The sequence below is a fragment of the Amphibalanus amphitrite genome, unplaced genomic scaffold, assembly GCF_019059575.1.
Source record: "Amphibalanus amphitrite isolate SeventyFive unplaced genomic scaffold, NRLGWU_Aamphi_draft 000035F_arrow, whole genome shotgun sequence".
Lineage (NCBI taxonomy): Eukaryota > Metazoa > Arthropoda > Thecostraca > Balanomorpha > Balanidae > Amphibalanus > Amphibalanus amphitrite.
In genome coordinates, this window is record NW_024881531.1 from 27,119 (window position 1) to 41,346 (window position 14,228).

Sequence of the window (14,228 nt, forward strand, 5' to 3'; positions counted from 1 at the left end):
ATGGAGATGGTCGCGGCGTCCCCCTCCCCTCCAAAACAGCCGTGTCCACTGCCAGCTGTATTGAGATGGTAGCCAGAAGGTGTAGTGATGGGCGCGATGATGGCGATGAATGACACCTGGAGCCCGCACGGGCCACGGACGCCTAGCGGCGCACAGCGGATCTGTCGGTCCTCCCGCGCAGGGAGCTTGTACTGAGATCCGGTCACACGCCCACAGGCACCGTCCGTCGGCGGCCGACCGCGGGCACGACATAAACACCGAACCAAACACACGCACAAACACCCCGCAGCCGCGCAATCAGAACCCTACAAACACGGACAAAAACACGCCGCCGACACGGAATCAGGGAGCAACTAAACGTCGCTGTCCCGCAAAACAAGTTAATTCAGCTGGTCAGACTACATATAAAAGCGTGAGCGGGTTAATTAGCGAGCGCTGGACAGGCGGCATATTCACAGAGCAGCCGCGGTCGGCGGCGCGGCGCACTACGCCGCCCGGGTGCGGTCGCGCCCCGACCGGAGGGGCCACTGGATGACCCGGGTCACAGTTCGGCGCGACCGAGGGCGGTGACGATGGGGAGGGCACGGCGCCTCCCACCGGAATCGGGTGCTGATCACGATATCAACTGCGCGGGGGAGGGGGAGAGGGGGTCAGTGGATGCCGATTGGCGAACCTAACCGACGACCGATAATACATGTGTTGTAATGCATTGGAGTGCGCGTTTCCGATCGCAGTTTTTGAGTTTGTTAGTCTGGCTGATCATTTTGCATTATCTTCTTAACATAAGGGCACTAATAACCAGCAAAGTCATTGCCATCGTGATTTTAGGAATGCATTTTTTTTTTTTTAGATGCAATTCATTTGTCTTGCATAGTCATGATGATGACCAGCAAAAGTAGCTTTTTACGCGAGTAATTACAGTTATATGTGAAGATATCCAACGTTAATAGCCAGGCCAAGGCATTTCCTTGGCACCTTTCAATAAATGCGGTGCCCCTGGCTCCAACTAACAATCCTTGTGACTTTTTGTAGCTACCGTTCGTCGTAATTTATAATTTCATCGTAAGTTAACGGGTAGCATACAAAAATGCTCTATTCATGTCGCATCTCCGACAGACAATCGACTCACCGCTTTGACGGTGGTCTTGATGAAGTCCTTGCGCGCCGTGAGGTCGTGCTCGGGGTACTTGGCGTACACCTTGGTGAGGATGTTCTTCATGGTGACCTCCTCGAGGTTGGCTCCGTCCAGCAGCTTCCGCACCACCGCCTTGATGTCGTTGTCCTGCAGAGGACATCGGGGTTACGTGAGAAAATAATAGCTTAGGAAACCGTGTTACACGCATAACAAAATAAATTGACAATAGTAATGAAAATTCAACTAAAAACATCTTATTACGGCATCACGACATTTGTATCAAGAGAAATATACCTAACAGCTATGAATCATTAATAAGCTATGAGAAAAGTGATTGAAATATCTGCTCCAAAGGCCGAAAGTTCTGCTCACCGTGGGAGGCTTGTTGGTCTTGGACTTCTTCACCAGGGGCTCGTCGTCCTCGCTGGAAGAGCCCGCGTCGGCGTCGCCCTTCTTACGCTTCTTCGGAGTCTTCTTGGCCGCGGGTTTCTTGGCGGAACCTTTGGCCGGCGTCTTCTTTTCCTTGGGAGTTTTCTTGGCGGGCGTCTTCTTCGGAGTCGCCTTCTTTTTCTTCGGCTGTGGTTAAACGAATTGAAATGCATTCAATGCAGCTGAGCGGCATTATTTGAAACGACAGTTATGATCAGTAATCACGAAAGTCGGGGCTTCAAAGGAGAGAATCCGCGGGGTGAACTGAAAAACAATCTTCACACGAGTCTCTAGCTAACACTAGTGACCTCTATCGGGCAACTCACGGCTCCGCCTATTAGCAATTTCCACATCGACTTACCGCAGCCAGACCCGGCACTCTCCGAAACCAGCCCTTACCGTTTCCTTCTCTGCCTCCGTTTCCTTCTCTGCCTCCGCCTCCTCCTCCCCATCTTCATCGTCATCGTCGTCCTCATCATCATCTTCGCCCTCGTCAGAGTCGCTGTCGTCGGCGGCGTCATCGCTCTTCGGCTTCTTGGGCTTCTTGGCCGAGCCGGCGCCGCCCTTGGACTTCCTCTTCCTTCTCTTCTTCTTCACCTGCGAACAGCAGAATAATTGATAATTACACAAAAATTGGGTGAATTAGAAGCAAAAAGGGTTACCTTAATCCCATGTCAGATGGCAGCCAAAAGGAAACAAGTTTGTTCGACTCGGTGAGCTTCATTCAGGATACAAAATTGGTACTCAACTACTCACCTGAAGTACCAGAAGAAGGTGGCGCCACATGCATCCTTAACATACTTATCGTGTGCTCCAACATCGTTGATCGTCCACTCCAGACACTACACTAGCCCCGCGTTCGGAGTTTCTCCGACGACGAAGATTCTACGTCGTCCGGCCAATCCCGTTCAAGGTCAGCGGGGGCTTGGCTGTGGTTATGGAACGCGATTGGCCGGACGACGTAGAATCTTTGTCGTCGGAGACTCCGAACACGGGGTAGGATAGCACTGAACAAGACGTGTCATACGGAAACCCAATAAGCCGTCAATAAACACAGATTCGCCCCCCCCCCCCTCTCCCGCCGAGGCCCGGTGACCTCACCTCGCGGCCGGACGGTTTGGGGTCGCACAGGAACTGGAGGATGCTCAGCGCCAGCTCCTCGCGCGAGCCGCTCTTCTTGTCCAGATCGAGGATCTTGCTCAGAGAGCGCAGCACATCTAGCCGGTACCTGTAACGCAGTTCGTGAGTATACCTGCCTACGACGCCACAGGTGATAAAGATACGAGATAGAAGACAAATTGAATAGCTACGAATAGTTGAGCGTCTCCTGAGATTACGACACGCAAGTTATGTTTGTTTAAATGTTTACACCTGTCTTCCTTCCGGATGATGAAAATATAGCGCTAATTTCGTTGTCGCTAAGCAAAAATGAGTAAATAATGACTATCAAAGACCTGAAATAGAATAAAGATCGGAAATCAGGATCGGTGGTCGCACTTACTTCTCAAGGTTCTCCTTCTTCTTAGTGAAAGCCGGAGTACCCTCCTTGAAGGCGAAGCCGCGGAAGGCACGCAGGTTGCGTCGGAACTCATACGGCCGGCCGGGACGCGAGAAGATGATTTGATGAAGCGCGCGCACATCGTCCGGGCGGCCCATCTGCCGGTCGGGAGTGCGTTATTGACATTGCCGCCGGATACATTCCAGTTTTACGGCATATTATTGACATCGTCTCTCGACATTTCCGGCCAACTATCAATAACAATTGGCAGCACATGGTGTATTGCCTGCAAACACAGAGATAGAAGTAATTCATCCCATCCCAACTCAAAACACGTTCTTGTTAGCACCAAGGTACGCCACTCGGACTGCTTACCGCGATGTTGTGGGCGATGACGGGACAGTCGCCCAGCTTCTCTCCCGTGCCCTCCTCCAGCACGTGTGCGCCACGCTTGGACTCCTCGCGCGTCTGCTGCACGAACCGCTGCACAGTCTTACGCTCGCGCCGGCCCGTGGTCTCCGGTGAACGCTCCAGAAGCGGCACTGCCAAAGGCACCGCAGGGTCACCAGTGTGAGATAAGCTTATCAGCATGAACATCCATGGTATTCAAGTGCTTTGTCAAGGAATTAGGTTGAGTCATGATCATAGTAGAACGCCAAATATAACACAAGGAGATGATACCTGCAAATAGTATCAGGATATGTATCTATTCAGCCTGCTCTTTCTAATGTATGGGTTATATGGCAAGGCCAAATGAGCAACTGACCAGGAGGTTCCTTCTCTTCCTCTTCTTCTACCTCCTCCTCTTCCTTTCCAACCTCTTCCTCCTTTACATCAGCCTTCTCTTCATCCTTGTCTTCTTCCTGAACTTCTTCCTTTAGTTCTGCCTTATCCTCTTCCTTCTCTTCCTCCTTTTCTTCCTCTTTCTCTTTGACCTCCTCCCTTACATCTGTAGTGGACTTTGTCTCTGTGTTCTTTAACACAGTGTCAGCATCACCACCGCCACCTCCATCACTGGGCTCAACTTTAGTTTCTGAGACATTGTTCTCTTCCTGAAAGGCAATCCAAACAAACCATGTTAAAGGGACCCTCCCACCTTCAAAAAAGTTAATGAATTGGCATGAAAGTGATGTCCCTTGGTTCAGAAAGAGCGAAAACGAATATCTACCAAATTTCACCGAAAAATATTCACTGGTTTTCAAGACATTAGGCTTTTACTTTTGTTTACTTTTTGGGATCTCCCCTGTTACTAGCGACTTTATTTGGAAGTAATAATTTGGCAGCCTTAAAGTGCGGCAGACGTTGCGCGCAAAGCAGCGTATACCACCACGTGTTAACGATGGTTTTAGTCTTAAGATTTAAAAATCGCTAGATCTCCGCTGACGTCACAAATTCTAAGGGGGCATTCCAATGCATTAGCCCCTTAGAATCCGAAAACTGCAAGTTTGAAATTCCATATCTTCGAATTAAAGCATTTTTCGATGTTGTGAGTGCCCAAACCGGTATTTGCAGGCCATGGCCACCAATTTGGCTATCTCAACTCAAAACTAATGTTAAGGTGGGAGTGTCCCTTTAACTATTGCAAACAGTCTGGAAAGTAGCAATGATTATTAACATAATAGCTGTGAGCACCTTCCATTCAACAGTTCTGTAATTTAGCTGCATGGTAAAATAAATTCCAGTGCATGCATAAATTGAGAAGTGTTTTAGTTACCTAGTGGGTACCCAACATAAAAAATCGGGAGGGCTACATATGTGCTTGTTTGTAAATGAACTCGTTTCACTTGTTCATTAATAAACTTGTGCTTAAACAAGTCGAGCGAGACATAACACAATTTAAACAAGGAGGTCGAGCGAGTCGCGAGACATGCATTTAAACAAGGAGAAGGTTGCATTAAGTACAATTCACATATGAAATGCTCTTAATTCACGACCAAAGCCTAATCTTAAGTAAATATGTGCAATTAAAGCTTCAGCAGTCACAGGCATCTACCATTATTCAAAATATTCACTACGACATTCGCATCAGACCGAGCCATCACAATCACGACTACAATAAAACGCGGTGTACAATCAGTCGTATCTCACCGAAACAGGCTTCACCTCAGAATCCATATTTAATAAAAGCTCGTAACAACTGAATTCTAACAAATTTGATGGTCAAAAAATTTAAAACGGCGATAACGTGCGCCCGACGCCACCACCGTGGGCGCGAAATCGTCAGGACCGGAGTAAAAACGTGACAGCCAAGACGTCTGCTCGGTTAATATCTGTTCGCTACATTAGCGGAAAAGTAACCAATTAACGAGGCTATTGGATGTTCGCGTTGACATAAAAGTGTCTTACACAATTTGATTCGTCCTGTCGCAGGGTCAGCAGGATCTACAGCTTTTTATGAACATTCTGCTGACGGTGATTGTTGTAGTTGTAAACAAATGATTGATTGCGTACGCGAAGGACGTGATTTGCGGCTTTTCACTTTGCTTTTAGCACTGGGCAGGGACTAGATTTCGGAAAAGATTTTTTTTTTAGAAACTATCAAAGTGCGTGGGTAAGAGCCTGACTGCTGCCTGCTAAAGCTGCTAACACCATTGTTTGACGCTATTTTTTTTGCCTTCACTGCGCCGGATCAGGATATTGGCGACGGAATTTCGCATAAAGGACTTCGGTGAATGCCATAGTCCTAGTTATAAGTTGTGGTATTCGTGGTTCAGTTTTTGAGGTGTTATTTTTCAATGTTTACCCTAAAAATGAGAAAATCAACCTCACTAGGAGCTGATGCCTGACCATTGTTGTAGTTAAGATTTTATGCATCAAGTCCTCGTTAATATTTGTTTATTTTACATGTAACATGTGTTACATTGCTGTTCCCCATATTCAATAGTCTGACATACATCTTACCTCCACCATTAGATACAATGGAGACCTTGGTCGAGGCTGGACAAAATGTTTTGCTTGTATGGAGCGGACAAATTGATGCCGAAGAAATGAAACAGCTTGCAGAAAAACTTCAGCAGAAGGTTGGCTCTGCTGGAAAAGTGGCTGTTGAAAATGCTGAGCGACTGAAGATGGGTATGTATGTACATATGTACTGCTGAACAAAAACAGCCTCCACTCTCCTCTCAAGGATAATAGCATCTCCAACAAAGACTGAGCGAGTTTCAAGACTGAAAAAAGCTCAACATATTTACATTTATCCACCTTGCAAGGCTCATTTGGTTGATTGATGTTATTTTGATTTGGGTCATCTGAATTCCATCAATGTACCTGGTCACCTGCTTTGTCATCTTGTCATGACCTTTACCCCTGCTTCCCATTCTCGTGCCCACAGCGGGTCACGCGGCGTCCAGTTTCGACCGGGCGCTGTCGGGTGTGGTGGGCGCCCCGCCGACCCACGAGGACGCCCTCCTGGCCGAGGTGCTCGGTCTGCTGCGGCCCGGCGGCGAGCTGCTGATGCGCGACGCGCGCGGAGAGGCGGCGGCCCGCCGGCTCACCCTGGCCGGCTACACGGGAGCGGCCGCACGCGCCGAGCTCGGCGGCTACTGCTGCGCCCGCAAACCAGACTTCGAGGTGAGAGACTCCGTTGTTCCGTATATCTCGGACTTTTGATTGAGTGACTGGGTCGCTCTGAGCTGATTTGACCGGGGATTGGAATGGGTAAACTGAGAACTGGGTAAGCGCACTGCGCTGTCTCCTCTCACCCCGACCATTCCCTGCGCCAGGTGGGCTCGTCCGCGCCGCTGAAGCTGAACCTGCCGACCTCGGCTCCGCCGGCGGCGGCCGCTGTGTGGACACTCTCCGGGCAGGACGCGCTCGACGACGACCTCGACCTGGTGGACGAGGACGAGCTTCTGGACGAGGAGGACAAGCTGAAGCCGGACCCGGCCTCGCTGCGCGGTCAGTGGCCGGGCGGGACTTGGGTCCTTCGTTCTAGGTAGTCTAAGTAGGGTAGGCTGGCGGCGAGATCGAGTAGATTGCATTTTGCGTTTTTTCAGCTCGATTTGCCGCTTTATGTGAAATCTTAAGGATGATGTGTTTGAGTGAATTGGTTCCGATCTTGCGTCATGCCCTTGTGAAGTGCGAACTGGCCGTTCTAAGTAGATTGCTGTGTCAGCATTATCGTGGCGAATGAGAGCAGTGTGTGTAATCTGCCAGGTGCGCTTTCTCTTTGATTTCTTGGTGTATTCGGGCGTTGATGTTCGTGAGCATCGGTGGTTCAGTGGTAGAATGCTCGCCTGCCACGCGGGCGGCCCGGGTTCGATTCCCGGCCGATGCATTTTTCTCACACTTCTCACATTCTTACACAGGCTAGCGGCCATGCTCCCTAACATTAGTATTGAAATGATAGGTTTTAAGCACTTCCATCCGTTATACTCGCGTGATGTCATCAGGACTTTAGCCCAAGGAACTCTGTTGTAGCTTAGTGAGCCCTTGTGCCTAGTATTTTCCCGTGTTTTCATACCATTCGTGCCTCTCTTTCCCCCAGTGTGCGGCACCACTGGCAAGAGGAAGGCGTGCAAGGACTGTTCGTGTGGCCTGGCCGAGGAGCTGTCGGCCGGAAAACAGCCGGTCACCAAATCAGTCACATCATCCTGCGGCAGCGTGAGTGACCGCTTCTCTCTCTCTCTCTCTCTCTCTCTCTCTCTCTCTCTCTCTCTCTCTCTCTCTCTCTCTCTCTCTCTCTCTCTCTCTCTCTCTCTCTCTCTCTCTCTCTCTCGCTCTCGCTCTCGCTCTCGCTCTCGCTCTCGCTCTCGCTCTCGCTCTCGCTCTCGCTCTCGCTCTCTCCCTCCCTCCCTCCCTCCCTATGTCCTGGTCGCCTATCTCCGTGCGGCGTGAGAAGTGAATGAATAGTTTGTCATAGTTCGTGCAGTTGAATTTCTTCTTTGGCTTTGTCGCTTGTCATGATGATGAGTCTTGTTGCGTCATTTTATGACGAGACTAAGTTAAATCAGCATCAGAATGTGCTGTAGGCGTGACAGCCACTGGGAAGGTTTCATAATATATAGGTACCTACATGATACATGTCTCACAGCATGATAATATTGATAGTTATGTCGAAGTTTCCTTTTACCGTGGACCGTTCGCTTTTACGCTGAAGTTTAAGTTTCTGTGGGTGACGTGACTAGCTTTCCTTCGCCACGTCACGTCGCCCTTTGTCTTTAATTCGTGACCATCCCACCCCAGCGACGTGCCCAGCTCTGACCCCGCCCCTCCCTCCCCCAGTGTTACCTAGGTGACGCGTTCCGCTGCGCCAGCTGCCCCTACCTGGGCATGCCAGCCTTCAAACCCGGCGAGAAGATCCAGCTGTCCCAGCGACAGCTGAACGCAGACGCCTGAGCGACCACCGGTCGGTGTGTGCTGCTTCCCGAGTCCCGATACCGGGGCTGGGGGTGTCAGAAGGTGTGACCGGCGGCGCCGCAGGTCAGTGGCTGCACTGGCGGCCGGGGCGCCCCCTGGTGACGCCCCTCGGGTGCCCTGGCGCCCTGGCCTTGGTGGCGCCCTCGATGCCGTGGCGCCCTCAGTGTCGTGGGACGACCTCGGCGCCCTTGGCTCTGGCGACTCCCCGTGGTACCATTGATAAGGAGATGTTGCGTCCAACAGTGGGGCTAGTTTCGGGTTGTTCTATACGACTGGTGTGAACGGAGATGCAGGGAGCGAGTCTGACCGCCTGGTGAGGTCAGGTCGAGGTCAGTGGGATAGGCAGTGAGGTTGCACGAGTTCCTCCGTCAGTGGAGACGCTGTTGTGAGAGGATAACATCTGGTACGGACCACGATACTTCACGGTGATAGTGATGATATTGCTCGGGGCAGTGAGTGGCACGCTTCCTTAGTCTGCCGGTGGTTAAGGTTGATGCCGGAGAATTAAGTGGTATAATTATTCACGTTCTGTCCAAAGTACACCAATTTGTGCGTATTTTACTGGACATGGTTGATCAATGGACGATTGAGGAGCCACAACGCGTACGCATTTGTATTTGTCATATCCTAGAACAATAATAAATAACGAATGGCATCATATGTGTGAAGCGAGTGCCGCGCCGCGGTCAACCTAGTCTGGACTCGATACATAGCCTCTCTCTGGTCACATCAGGCAAACGACATAACACACAATCTCGCGTCAGAACACGCGAGAAATCGCACATTTACGCACATTCTCTCTCGAAGGATCACAATTTTCTGACGTCACACACACATTGCCGTATGCACACAAACCGACGAGCAAAATTGTTGACGAATATTTTGTTTTAACATGCACTCTGGCGGTAGATGGCGCCCCCAATGCGCAAACGGATACATCGATACAACACCTCCAATACAACAAAGAAGTTCAGACATTGGTATCAATACACATCCACGCCAACTGGCCTTAATCAACAAAGCAGCGTTCGTTTTGATTTTATCGCCGTAGGTGTGCTAATATTCGAAAGTAAGGTGAAAGCAAGAGAAGTTTTGCTTTGTACGGTACCTTGAAGTTGTTGATACCTAAGCACATGATTGTGTTACAATCAAGAGCGTTATAGTCAATAGCGTTACATGGAACTGTGGATCCGAATCGCCAATGAAAGCGTTAGTTACAGTCTCCGATGCCCACAGCACAGCTGGACAACAGACAGAGAACCTAATGAAAGATGGGCGAAAGTTCCAAGGTCTCCCCATCCATAGGCCACCATTCTATGCGCCGCACAACGGCGCCCAACACACGCCGATCCTCATGGACATAAACCCTGACCAACTTCCGTTATCGTAAGCCGCATACACAACCAGCTCAATTAATGTCGCTGGGCGACTCAGAGGTCTGTTGAATGCGATACATGTGCATACCCCACGGCTCCAAACAGCCTTGTAACGGTGCTATATGCCGCTAGCCACTACACTATTGTCAACTCAAGTGCGATGATCACATTGGTGCCAGCTGATAATGGTAATGTGGGTTCGTCCAAACTCAATCCGGCGAAGCTCATCTGTCCTTTCAAAATACCGGGCTACCGAACACTGACAGGCACCTCCAGCTGGCTGGCCCTGCGGTGCTTCGAGGGCCGACCGGCGGTCCTCAGTGGGGCGCGGTCGGCCGGTCGGGTCCGCGGTGACCCCTGTCCTCTGTGACCTCTGACCTCTGACCCTGACCTTTGACCTCAGCGCCCATCACGCCCGGTCACATATCAGTCACATCCAACCACCACGGACCAGCGACTTTGCACCGCGCGCGCTCGAATCCCATCGGAGCCATAAGTTTTCATTCTTCCGTCTATCCAGGGCAGCGCGGCGCTGCTCTTCGCTTCCGCCCGTCGCTCTCCATTCCCGTCCCAGTCGTGTGCCGGTGAGTGTCACAGCGCGCTCCGCCCGTTCAGGGCACAGCCTCTGCCAGCAGCACACTGTGCCGCAGCGCAGGCCTCTCTGTGTACGGCGGGGGCTCCTCCGGCGACCCCTCCTCCGGCTCCACGTAAATGTGCGTGACGGCCGCGCCGGCGGCGCCGCGCGCGCTACCGTGCAGCACGTGCCGCTGAGGCGCCGGCGCCGGCTCCCTGCGCGCCGCCGTCGGTCGGAGCGGCGCCGGCGGCGGCGCTGCTGCCTCCTCAGCCCCGGCGCGCTCCCGCTTCTTCTCGAGGAAGCCGCTGGGCGGTCCTTGCGGGTAGAGGGTCTCGTAGGGCGGCGGCTCGGGTACGCCGGGCCGCGGCGGCGGCGGCTGGCGGGCGGCGCGGCCGCGCAGCTCCGCCGGCTCCCTGGCGGCCGTCCAGCGCACCGAGCGGATGAAGTAGCTGACGGCAATCACCAGCAGCAGGACGATCACCGCGAACCCCGCCCACGTGGCGAAAAAGTGGTCCGATTCTGGCGAAAGAGGGGGGAGGGCTCTGTCACTATGGGTTGATAGATTCGGCAGTTCGCTTATGATACAGTTGTAACAGCACACGGCAGTCGTGGGCGCCAAATAATAGAGTCAGCTGGTTAGGCAACCTAGCTCGTACCGATCGACCGACGAGCATTGGGTCACAAGGCCATTTCTCTCTCTCCTCCAAGTCTGATACATCCGTTCATCATATGGCACTTTTAAGCTCATTATCACTATGTCACCGAATCACAACTTTGAGCTCACTCCACCATACATCGAGCTCATTTCCTGCGAGCTCACCACACCACCCATATTTCACCTGTGAGCGTGCCGGTGTGCTGGTTACAGGTGGAACTGTACTCGTCCTGGTTGGCCGTGAAGCCGCAGTTGGGGTAGCCGTCGCAGACCAGTCGCTGGCTGATGCAGCGTTCAGTCTGGTCAGACGAGTCGCGGTTCAGACACAGGAAGCGTCCCGCACCACAGCCCATGAACAGCTCTGTCGGCACAGGAGGGCAGTGAACGTCAGAGGTGATACGCTGAGATCGGGGCTGATATTGTTCCCTCCAGTTACAAAACAAACTCCTGAAAACCACAGCCTGCTCTTTTCCATAATGAGGAAGCTGGTCGCACTTCATGGCATCCATATCAAATTCTGTATGATGCATCAATTCGTTTGATGTGTGTAAGTAACAATCGAGATGCTTTGAAAATCATCAAGCAATTGGCAGCTCAAAGGGCGATATTTTGTGTGCACAGCTGATACATTCATCTGCGGTAAATCCTTTGGCCGCGTCTCGTTTTGCTGCTGTGATTTCAAACCAACTCTGGCGTGACGCATATAGTAAGGCGTGCCCAACTCAAATCGGCAGCCAAACCGCGGCAACTCGGCCGTACGTTCCAAACATCCAGCCTGCTGCTCTTGGCAGCTCGCGGCCGTCGTTCGGAAGCTGTTGCCAACGCACTGCGGTCCGCCGCTGGCCTTCAATAACACAGCTCGGCCACAGAAATGCGTTCTGATGCTGCTTCTGACAGTGACACCTCACTTGTCGGCTAGGCTGTGGCGTTTTCTTTATTTAAAACGGCAAGTGTTGAATTTGTGCGCATCGTCCTCAAGTGTCAAGTCTGGATAGCCAGGCGTGCAGCCAAAAGTAACATCATGTTGAGCGGTTTGAATGCTTACCTCGGTTATAATAGGCAGTGACCACCACCTCGAACGAGGGCTGTAGACTGACGGCGTCGCGAGGCACGTGCGCCTGCAGGTTGATCTCTCGCACCGTGCACTCATACCCTGTGGGAAGGAGGTCAGGTCAGGTCAGGCCACACTTGGTTACGGTCCGCATCAGCGTCTGTATGAAGGTATTCGTGCCCACCACTGTGAGAACGTGTCCCGTGTGACAGAGCTCTTTTACCGTACCGTACCGAATGCGACCGGAATGAAGTTAGATAGCTGCCGCTAGATGTCACTACTGTGTGCCCCTGAAGCTATGCTGTACCGCACATGTCCAAACCTATGTTGTATACCGCTGCCGCAAGATGTCACTACAGTTTGCGCCTGAAGGTATACTGTACCGCATGCCCTGGAAACGAATCCGCAAAACGCCGCAAATTATGATATCCAAATTTGCGGCGGATAAATGTGCCCTCGTCCGTGGTTCACCGACCCCAGCTCAACACGTCCAGTCACTTCCCGGTACGACTTATCACCCCAGGCCACCGACAGGCGACGGAAAGCCATTACCTCTGACCACCCTGACACACCGATGGACGACAGCCGACAGCCGCCCCATCTCCCGCTCGTTCCTGACCTCTGACCCTCGCACAGACGCGCTTCGGCCGTCCGCACTGCGCCGTACCGTCGCTAACCGCCACCGCTCTCCGCCGGCCAGGCCACGCGCGGGTCACGTACAGACTGCTAACGCGATTACTCTCCGACGAATGGAGATGGCTTCGAGGCGGCGTCGGTGCCTCGGCGAGGTCGCTCGCGCGCGGTGCGGGATTTTCGGCTTGGTTTCCATGATCTCCTAGGGCACTGACCGAAAGGCGGTTTTTCGGGTCACGTGGCTGGCGAAGTGACTAATGGTGGGAGAGCTGATAGCAATTGATGGCAAGGCTTTTACTAAGACCTGTCGACGGTCCGGCACGGTTGTGCTTATTGCTAGAGTTGTAGACGATTGAAGAGAGAGCGAGTAAGGGTAACAGAGAAGAGACAGGCTGGCGGCGCCGCCGTCTCTCCCATTCGGAGTGAGTGTCGGCCGCAGCTGCACTAGTCAGCAGTCAGGACCGACTCCTGTTCAGAGTGAAACCCCGAGCACCGCGTGACTTCCAACACCGTCCGACGCCATTAACAGCGATCGGCTTTTAAACTCCGGCGGTGAACAGCTTGGCAAGGAGCCTCCTTTGTCCGGTCCAGCATGGTTTACGGCCAATCAGGCGGGGTCACTCACTGACAGCTTGGCCTGTTCCGTGCGGCGTGCTCCTGGCAACCGGACATACAGAGCACACGGGCGAAGGGACAGGGGGAATAATTCACGCCGCTGAGGTGCACGTTATTAGTGCACACGACTTTCTGGCAACGGACCAGCAGCGATCCAGCGTCGAGCAGGGTCGTGTTTTGTGGATCTGCTTTTGAAGAACGACTAATGAGCAGGAGAGGTCAAATGGCATTGACAGGATATGCATGCCGGGGTCATTTTTAGTTTTGATGTTTTATGATAGGTGTACGCTACGACTCAAATGGCTGTGTGGCTGTGATGGTGGATTCGAGTTGTGTAAACGCTTTACGTAACCGGATGGTGCACAGCAGTAAGTTCTTCAAACATTTTGCATGTCTAACGCCTTTTGTCTGAAACTACTTTACATTACATGATTCACCAAACTTAAAATAACATTCACATGCCAAGCTCGCGAAACACCCATAAACAGATGATTTTCTTGGCTTTCAGGTATGTTTTGACGATCGGTTTTAGAAGTGACGCCCTGCCATTTTGACCATGAAACGTTATATCTATACGGTACGATTATTTTAATTTCGTTAGAATTTGAAACGGGTCAAATGTGCGCGAGCAGGGTCTCGTGATGGGCTCGTGGAGTGTACCTACTACCTAATGCCATTCGTATCATGCTCATTGGGGCTGAATTGCTTAAAAACTTTCCTAATCATCGACGTTTAATAACTACATATATGAGCCTTACTATGCCGGTGGCTTATTTTAGCATCACAACAGCGCAGATAAAAGAAAATAGTAATAGTATATCCACTCTACTTAGGCCTCCAGATCCCTCTAACTGCCGATGGAACCCCACAAACGACGCCGCAGCCTCCAATTCGACGGCCACAG

At 52.0% G+C, this 14,228-nt stretch overlaps 3 protein-coding genes across 9 annotated transcripts in view; 1 reads left to right on the plus strand and 2 right to left on the minus strand.

Annotated features, from left to right (window-relative positions):
* Positions 1-44: 44 nt before the first annotated feature.
* LOC122370564 (protein DEK-like) lies at positions 45-5,318 on the minus strand. Of its 2 annotated transcripts, none has more exons than XM_043346261.1 (9): positions 5,151-5,318; positions 3,829-4,114; positions 3,438-3,604; positions 3,066-3,220; positions 2,666-2,792; positions 1,982-2,161; positions 1,508-1,711; positions 1,130-1,282; positions 45-625 (listed from the first exon to the last, which is right to left on the minus strand). In XM_043346261.1, the coding sequence occupies exons 1-9, from the start codon at positions 5,175-5,177 to the stop codon at positions 614-616; spliced, it is 1,311 nt and encodes a 436-aa protein (XP_043202196.1). In that variant the 5' UTR covers positions 5,178-5,318; the 3' UTR covers positions 45-613. The 2 variants fall into 2 exon arrangements, with proteins under 2 accessions (XP_043202196.1, XP_043202187.1); XM_043346252.1 differs by having other exon boundaries at positions 1,964-2,161.
* A 158-nt stretch (positions 5,319-5,476) lies between these two features.
* LOC122370589 (anamorsin homolog) lies at positions 5,477-9,075 on the plus strand. Of its 6 annotated transcripts, none has more exons than XM_043346309.1 (6): positions 5,477-5,613; positions 5,976-6,134; positions 6,394-6,632; positions 6,785-6,959; positions 7,549-7,664; positions 8,286-9,075. In XM_043346309.1, exons 2-6 carry the CDS (start codon positions 5,981-5,983, stop codon positions 8,397-8,399), a joined length of 798 nt encoding a protein of 265 aa, XP_043202244.1. In that variant the 5' UTR covers positions 5,477-5,613; positions 5,976-5,980; the 3' UTR covers positions 8,400-9,075. The 6 variants fall into 6 exon arrangements, with proteins under 6 accessions (XP_043202244.1, XP_043202253.1, XP_043202262.1 ...); XM_043346318.1 differs by having other exon boundaries at positions 5,486-5,605; XM_043346327.1 differs by having other exon boundaries at positions 5,486-5,509.
* The window catches only part of LOC122370581, a 32,603-nt gene continuing 27,395 nt past the window's right edge, over positions 9,021-14,228 (minus strand). The window contains exons 5-7 of the mRNA XM_043346287.1: positions 12,071-12,178; positions 11,210-11,386; positions 9,021-10,889 (exon numbers count right to left, since the gene is read on the minus strand). Coding sequence (XP_043202222.1) covers positions 10,408-10,889; positions 11,210-11,386; positions 12,071-12,178 — 767 coding nt within the window. The 3' untranslated portion in view covers positions 9,021-10,407. The remainder of the gene's footprint in view (positions 10,890-11,209; positions 11,387-12,070; positions 12,179-14,228) is intronic.